The sequence below is a fragment of the Cebus imitator genome, unplaced genomic scaffold, assembly GCF_001604975.1.
Source record: "Cebus imitator isolate Cc_AM_T3 unplaced genomic scaffold, Cebus_imitator-1.0 Scaffold307, whole genome shotgun sequence".
NCBI lineage: Eukaryota > Metazoa > Chordata > Mammalia > Primates > Cebidae > Cebus > Cebus imitator.
This window is the reverse complement of record NW_016107622.1, coordinates 1,904,906-1,913,666: the sequence shown is the minus strand read 5'-3', so window position 1 is coordinate 1,913,666 and position 8,761 is coordinate 1,904,906. Positions and strand designations below refer to the sequence as shown.

At 41.7% G+C, this 8,761-nt stretch overlaps 1 protein-coding gene across 1 annotated transcript in view; it reads right to left on the bottom strand.

The window, feature by feature from the left end:
• Positions 1-8,477, bottom strand: part of RAB32 (RAB32, member RAS oncogene family) — a 15,687-nt gene extending 7,210 nt beyond the window's left edge. Inside the window, exon 1 of the mRNA XM_017503251.2 lies at positions 8,025-8,477. Within this exon, the coding sequence (XP_017358740.1) occupies positions 8,025-8,274 (250 nt within the window). The 5' untranslated portion in view covers positions 8,275-8,477. The remainder of the gene's footprint in view (positions 1-8,024) is intronic.
• Positions 8,478-8,761: the final 284 nt, after the last annotated feature.

The window sequence follows — 8,761 nt, the reverse complement described above, 5'->3', positions numbered from 1 at the left end:
ATATTTACTCATATAAGCTTTCTGGTAAAGCACAAGAAAATCAGAAATGTCCATGACAAGTAATTTTAAAAGAAGACCCTGTGGCTTAAAAATATTAATTAATTTTCTTTAGGTCCCAAGATTAGGATTTGAAAATCCATGGCAGTCCTGACATCAGTACCTTTTAAACAACCACACTATCTGGCAAATCAAAAGTGTCAATTAGATGGTTAAGTAAATGAAAACAAAAGGCAAAGACTTGGATAAAAAATGCAAACTGGGTACGAAGGGCTTGTACCCAGAATATATAAAAACTCTGAAGACCCCAAAATAAGGAGAAAAAAAACTCAATTAATAACGTAAGCAAAAGATCGGAACAGATAGTTTACTAAGAAATACATATGATGAAAAAATAAGCACAGGAAAAGATGTTCAACATTATTAGTCATTGAGGAAATGCAAGTTAAATCACAACATGACACTTCACACCCACAAGAACGGCTAAAACTAAGAAGTCTTACTATACCAAGTGTTGATGAGGATGTGGACAACTAGAACTCTCAAAGTCACATTCATTATGTTCACAGATGCCAAATCAAATGTCAATCAACAGATTAATGGATAAACTATTGTATGGTTGTACAACAAAGTACAGCTCAACAACAGAAAGGAAAAGAACAAAACCATGGATACAAGCAACAACGTGGATATATCTCAAAGTCACTAGGCTTTGTAAAAGAAGCCAGATCAGTGAGCAGGTGGGTAATATTGCATGAGTTCATTTATATCAAATTGTAAAAACTGCAAACTATGACAATACAGTAAGAGAAAGCAGATAAATGGTTGCCTTGAGAAAGGAAAGGGTATATATTACAAAGGGGCAAGAAAAAAACACTCTCGAGATGATGAAAATATTTGAAGCATTGACTATAGTGATGTAAAAACTTTTCAAATTGTACTGATTACTGAATGCCAATTATACCTCCATAAAGTATAAAAATAATACCTACTTCTGAGGGCAACTAAGAGGGTTGTGTTATTACAACTTAAAGTCCCTGCCCAAGTCTTCCAGGGCAGTTTGAGGAACTATAGCCAATGGCCTAATCCAGCTAAATAAAGTTTTACTGGAATTCAGTTACCCTTATTTGTTTACATATTGTCTATGTCTGTTTTTGTTCTACAATGGCACAGTTGAGTAGTAGCCACGTAGATGAAATGGCCTACAAAACCTAAAATACTTGTTGTCAGGCCCTTTACAGAAAACATAGCTGATTTCTGTTTTAGGATGCTAAGAATATTCTGTATCTTGAACGGGAGATGGTATATAAAAATTCATTAAGGTATCCACTTAGGTTCTGTGCACATTAAGCTGTATTTCAAGTTCAAAACAGTGTAAAATACCAGATAAGCCCTGCATATATGTCCGCTATTAAGTGCTCAACAAGTTTATTGCATGATGAAAGCATGAGTATGCTTTTTAAACATGGTGCCAATTGGCTAGGCTCGGTGACTCACACCTGTAATCCCAGCACTTTGGGAGGCCAAGGCAGGTAGATCACAAGGTCAGGCGTTCAGGATCAGCCTGATCAATATGGTGAAACTCCATCTCTGTTACAAACACAAAAACTAGCCAGGCATGGTGGTGCAAGCCTGCAATCCCAGCTACGTGGGAGGCTGAGGAAGAGAATTGCTTGAGCCCAGAAGGTGGAGGTTGCAGTGAGGCAAGACTGCACCACTGCACTCCAGCCTGGGTGATAGAGTGAGACACTGTCTCAAAAAAAAAAAAATGGTGCCAATTAAACATGTGAAAGTTTAAAAATATTAGCTCGTTATGTGTTATACCTTGTAATGGTAAAAATGGTTTGCAGGGAAAAACAAACTGGATTAAAATTCAACTATACCAGGGATTCAAAATGCCAAGCACCCAACATTCAAGCAACTTTAGGCAAGAAACTTTTGTGGCATAGCTATGCCAATTGGTCTCAGGGATCTTTAGGGATCATCTAAGTTCTCCTGGCTCTAACACTTATTTTAGGTTCCTGTATTATAACTTGAATGTTATACTGATTTTCTACATATTCTACAATCACTGAATCCAGACAGCAATGGGAATAAAATGTAAATGACCCGGCATTAAAAGGCCAAGACCATGTATTTAGGGAAATAGTTTATTTTCTAAAAGAATAGTAAAATGTTCTATTTTAATGAATTTGTAATCTCTTTTTAATAAATTCTTAATTAATCCATCAATGCTTCAGAGATATTCTCAAATTGGTAAAGTAAGTAAAAAACAAAAATTTCCAAAACACATTAGGTTTAATTAGAGAGTGAAAAAAGATAAGATGAATTTAAAATAATAATTGTAACATAAAATTAAGGGTTGCTTTCTAAAAACCTAAGTAGGTGTAACCTATATTTAACTATGTTGCTTCAAAGATTTACAATGCATAGATATGCTAAGTTTCTTCAGTTGTAAAACTAATGTAAATCATGTACAAAGCATCATTTTTGCTCATCTACCACCTTTTGAAACCGAGATTAAATAAATCTGTCAAGTAAAAGAGTAACAAAACTGAATGAAGAAAAAAGGAAAATTACTGCAGATGATGCTTAAGAAAACTATCTGGATAGAAGAGTAAAAATAATGGGAAAGAGGAGAATACACGGCCATCTGTTAGTTAGAAAGACTCTACCAGAGCCTTCAACTAAACCCCTGCCACCCTTTTGTTTTCATGCTGGTCTGTCTTTCTCAAGGACAGTGAAAGAACAGTGAAGACAGTAGGTGTTTGTAGCCTACTCAACCATTAAGAAGTACAAAAAACTTTCAAAAACATAAATGAATAATATAATTCTAAAACACTTTAGCTTGCTCTTTTGTCTTACCCTCCAGAAGTCTCCCCACATTTATATCTATGCACTTTTTTCACCATCCAAGAGAAGATCTCTACAAACGTAAGACAACTTAAACTTGTGGATGTAGCCCCCTCTCTATTACTTAAGTGCTGATTTAGTGTGAAATCCTCATTATTTTAAGAAAATGCTATTCCTGGGCTGTAAATGTGAGACCTTTAAATCTTCCTTCTTTGGAAGAGTACTTTAATCTCTCTATTTTAGTAAGTGCCTACGAATATGTATTAATTGTGTTTTGTTTTTTCTATATTTTATGATGTTTTGACAACTTGGGGCACTGTGGGCACAAGAAGGGACTGACCCTCCGACAGTTAGCTAATTTCTAGAGATAGCAAAGGAGCTATCTTAGAGCACACCTTTGATATGCATACCATATCAACAAACAAATCAATCCTAAATCTATACCCTCCCACCTGTCTCCTTGCACCAGGCTCCTGCAGTCTGGGACACGATCCCCCAGTCCCAAATCACCCCAGGGACCAGTACTGGACAACTACAGACCACTCCTATAGTCCAGAGTACACCAAAATTATTCAAACTAGCCAGTCCTCAACTTGCTCAGCTTGCCTACCCTACCTCACGGGCTCCTTCCTGCAAAAGCCACAATCAAAGCTTCAGCCCATGCATTTTCCTTGCTCCTTCTTTCTCATGACCAACCCTGCTGCTTTTCCCTGTGGCCTGGTGTGGTATGGCATAACGTGCCTCCATTCTTGGGAACTGTGAGTAATAACAATCGTTCTAATGGCAATCATCTCATCTGATGTCCCCATCATATCTGACTAAAAACAAAATCCTAGGTACATTTTCAAACAGAATAAGACTTATTTAAAATTTCATATCAAAAGCTTAAGAAAATTGGAAGGTCAAGATAACATATACCTGACTAATTTCATGATAACCAAAACATTTGAAAATTTGAAAAGTATTTGTGCTGCCATTTTGATACCAATAAACCAAAATTCTGCTGACTTTTAAAAAGCATATTGTTTTCATATCTGAGTCATGAAAGCTGTCTCCATACAGTACCACTGATTATCTGTGTTTTCTTAGTCAAGTTACTATACCTATGTTGAGATTATAGGGCCACTAAATCTATAATTCATTCAACTCAAAAGGTAGAACGATGAGGCAAATGGCTGAGAGCAAAGGAAAGTTGTAGGACTTCCTATCAGTGCCCTACTATGGCTACTGCTAACCTGAGCATCTTTTAGCTTACGAGGGCTAATTGAGGCAATGAAGAATGGTAACATATTCAAAAGTGAAAGGCAACAGGACTATCATTATCAAGGGAAATTCCATGTACAGTAATACAAATATATTATTATGCTGACCAGCTGCCTGCCTGGACAGTTGTGAATGTATCACCCAGATTGTGGCACTCAAAGGTGTCTCAGGACTCAGGAACAGTGAAAGATTTAAATATATAAATGGGACAGTAGGGTCTGCTTATAATTCAGCACAGAAATTGAGCTTGAATAAGGCTGAGGATGGCAAGATTGTACAAGAGTCATATTACTCAAATGTGACAAAGACTTTAAAAAGCCTTGTAAATGACTTGGTATGTCCTCAGCCACCAATAAACACTGGCAACTTAGCTGCAGTATTCTGTGTTTTAAGATGGAGGCTACAAATAATTACGTAAACTAATTCCTCAAAGCATGGCTTCTTTATACTTAGAAATATGTGTAAATCTGACTGAAGAATACCTCTAAGATCAGGAAAGTGTCAGAGGTAATATTCCAGATTCTTGCTCATAAAGGATTATAGAAGAGTTATGAAGAAAAGGCAAAGGGAGATTACTAGGTACACTAATTGACAAAGTGTAAGATGGAACAAGAAAATCAGGATCCACATTCTATTTTGGATGGGAATCAAAACAATGTAAAATAAGTTTAGGCATAGATTATATAGTTTATATCTTTCAAGCATGCATTTTATGCTTGGGTAAATATCATTTATATGGACTTCAGAGCAGACTGTTCCTAATTTGTCCTTTGGCCCAAAGAAGAGTTAATCATTCAGATTTTTATTAAAAAATTTTGTTTCTAAAAAGCAAATCACTGATCAATACATGAAGACTAAAGTAGACTAGATCTAAATGGACAACCTTGTTTAAGATTTAACCTAGACCAGTCGTTCAACTTGCCTGAAAAATTCTATAGTTACTAATAAGCAATAACCTTACAATAAATAGTAAGCCAAACTATTTTACCTATGCTGAGCAATAAAAGGAAGATCAGAGACATCTCTTGCTCTATCCTGAGTATGCATTTATTAAGATCTTTGTAAACTTTTACCAAAGACTTAAAGATTTTAGTATATTTCAGTTATGTTTTCATCAGCAGTCCCAAAGCACATGTGAATTAAGAGATCACAATTATCTTACAAAAAAACTGCACTAAACTGTATCTGCATTTAAAGCCAGATTCCTTCAATGCTATAAGATTTGTGTATCCGAGGATCACAGTGGTTCTTAACTTGAAGAGTTTAGCTGAACCTGCTTGGCTACATGTATAGAAAACACTTGATAATTTTAATCTATCGTACTTGCCAAAGCTTTCAAGACCTAACTAGTAAAAACACCACACCTTAACTTAGTTATGCCAAATAGCTGGCTCTGCCTACTATTTTGCAATCAAAGACTATTTCTATTATTTGAGAATTAAATATGATCCAACTTTGTTACTACATAAGGCAAGTATGCTTAGCCATGAGGGAGGTTTTGGAGCAGCCTTCAGTTTGCCTTCATTATGTCATCATTACTTAATTCAAATGGTATGAGCTCAGATTCAGTAGCAGCTCAAATATTCAAACCAAACAGTTAGTAATGTAGCTCTCCAAACTTTAGGCTAAGGTTTTTGTTGTTGTTGTTGTTTCTGGTCTCTCACTAAGCTATTTTTCTACCTCATTTTCCTTATATTAAAATTCTATCTCTGAAAATCTTACTTATAAAGTAAGCCTAATCATTTCTATAAATTTGCCCTTAATTTTTATAAATTGCTGGTCTGTACTTGCTGCATGGTACAACAGTCCCTGTTGAAACAATGTCTAACATCCAGAAATCCCTTTTGGAGATCTTAAAATTCTGTTTTCCTTCCTGGTAAAGCTCAAGCTTTGGATTTAGTGAAAAGTGCAAGGATATCCCATTTAGGCAAATGGGTATCAGAGTCTGATAAAAACTGGATATGAACCCTTCCTGTCTATTGAGATCTGTGATTTTTAAAAAAAGAAGAAAATTTATATCTTACTCTTGCTTTTGCTTTCTTAAGTCTCTAACTATAAACACTTAAAAATCTAGTTACTTATACTCATTTATTGGTAGTCGGACCCAAATGTAATTTAATAACAAAATACCATAATTTACATAAAGAATAAGGCAAGGTCAAGCACTCTTGCAAGCAAGGTTTTAAAACCATCTTTGTGAAAATCCTCAGCTATGCTGCAGATTCCTGGAGAATGACTGTCACATGGTAAGGCAGCCTTTAGAATCCATAACTTTGTCAAGAAGCAGAAATACTGTTCATTTGTATTCTGTGCAACAGCAGGAAGTGTTTCGAAAAAGCCTCTGGCTTCAAAGATGACTTTTCAAACGAATTTTTGGTTTTTGGTAACAACAACAATAAAAAAAAGCTAAGCCCTCCTTTTCTCTGAGGGACTGAGTTGTGAACGTTTATTCTCCCATCTGAGGAAGAGAAATCTGCTCTTAAATGAATGAGTTATAGGTTACAGTTATTTAATACTGTTTCATATGTAACAAGCTATAAAAAAGAAGAACATTATCTGGCAGACAGACAGTAGACCTGTGATTCTGCCCACTGCCCCCCCCTACCAGCCAGGCAGCTATACCCCTCTATGGGCTTCAGTGTAGGAACTCTAGAATAAAGGGTGGCCTCAGGTGTCCCCTAATCCCAAACCTGCTCCCATCCTAATGCTCTACTGCAGACTGAGTTCTTAACACCTGTAATAATTGAACAGAGTAACTTTGGGCACTTTTTTTTTCCCCTGAGATAGGGTTTCACTCTGTTGCCTAGGCTGAAGTACAGTGGTGAGAACACAGCTCACTGAAGCCTAGACCTCGCCTAGGCTCAAGTGATCTTCCTGCATCCGCCTCCTGAATAGCTGGGACTACAGCCACGCACGACCACGCTTGGCTAATTTTTGGTATTATTATTATTATTATTATTTGTAGAGACAGGGTCTAACTGACAGCCCAGGCTGGTCTCGAACTGCTGTGCTCAAGCAATTCTCCAGCCTAGGACTTCCAAAGTGCTGGAATTACAGGCGTGAGACACTGGCGCTTGGCTTGGTACAATTTCTATGAACTTTCCAACAGTTAACATCTTAAAGCGCTCAGTCCCAACCACCACCCAGAGTTCAAGTGTTCATAAATCAGAGCAGGAGGAAATGTACTCCCTCAAACAGAACCAGAGAAAGCAAATGCCAGAGAAACAGTGTATTGGGGAGTGGGGGTGCTGGGGGGCAGGGCGCCAGGGATGGGACTAGCTGTTGGTTTAGGAAGACAGAAGGAGTGAGCCAGTGTAAAGGTTCAGAAAAGCTTTCCCAAATCTTCACGGGGTGTCTGTTCTGGGCTTCCGAAGAGAGCAAAGCATTTGAGGAATGAAGTTTGCCTCACAAAGGCCAGTCTCAGAGCCAAGGCGGGTGGTGGAAATGATCTGAAAAGGAACCTGGCTTTTGGTCTTGGTGGTGTCACTAACTAGAAGTGCAGCTTCGGGTAGGTCACCCAATGCCTCTGAACTTGAGCTTAGGCTGACTGGGAGGCGCCGGCCCGCTCCAAAGCAGCCTTTCCAACTCGTCCTGGTGTTTGATACGCGTGCATTATTCAGAGTTCAAACTTCTGGAAAAGGCCCCCGGGCCTCCGGGCCTCCTCGCCTCCCGTCAGGAGAGCGAGCCCTGACGTGCAGGACCTGCTCCAACTCCTACTGCCCATCCCGTCCTCCGGGCCCCACCGAGTCCAGCCGACCGCGTCCATAGCATCTCGCCCTTGGATTCGGCCTCTCTCTTCTCCTAAACGCACCCAGGCAGACGAGTTCAGGCGGAGAGGAAAAAGAAAAGAGGCAGAGAGTAGCCCGGCGGCCCGGCGGGCTCCGGAGTGGGAAAGTCGCGGCCGCGCTTACCCGCGATATCCCACAGCTGCAGGCGCACCAGCGTCCTGCTGTCCCAGTTGAGGACCTTGAGGGCGAAGTCTACCCCGATGGTGGCCCGGTAGTGCTGGGAGAAGAGCTGGTGGACGTAGCGCTTGATGATGCTGGTCTTGCCCACACCGAGCTCGCCGATCACCAGCACCTTGAAGAGGTGCTCGCGGGTCTCGGGCGCCCCGGCGGCAGCCGCCCCCAGTCCGGGGTCCCCGGTTCCCCCGCCCGCCATGAGCGCCGCAGCCGTCCGGCGCGCCTGGGCTCCGGGACTGGCCCCCGCCCGGCCGCGCGCTCCCTCGCCGCGCCCCCGGCGGCCGCGGAAACTTCCCCGAGGCCGGCCCGCCCTCCGCCACGCCCTCCGCCACGCCCTCCGCCACGCCCGCTGACGCCGCCTGACCGGTCACAGGACCCGGAACCCACCGGGGATCGCGGCCCGGTTGGGGCTGACGGGGCAGGGCCTGGCGCCGGCCTGGGGAGGACCCTGCGCTCGGCCGCTCCCGCCGCCCCCTGCGCCCCAAGCCTGGCGGGGCCGGCTGGCACTTCCTCTCTCGGGCGGCGCCTCCCGGCGGGCGCGGCGCGGAGAGAGGTCCGGCCGCCCCTGGTGGGCCCTGGGGAGCCGGCCTGGAGCCTTCGTGGGCCCCGGAGGTTCACTGGGGGCCTGAGGAGGCGCCGAAGCCGCTGAGGCCACCGGGGCCGGGGTCGGGGGTCCAGGCTGGCCT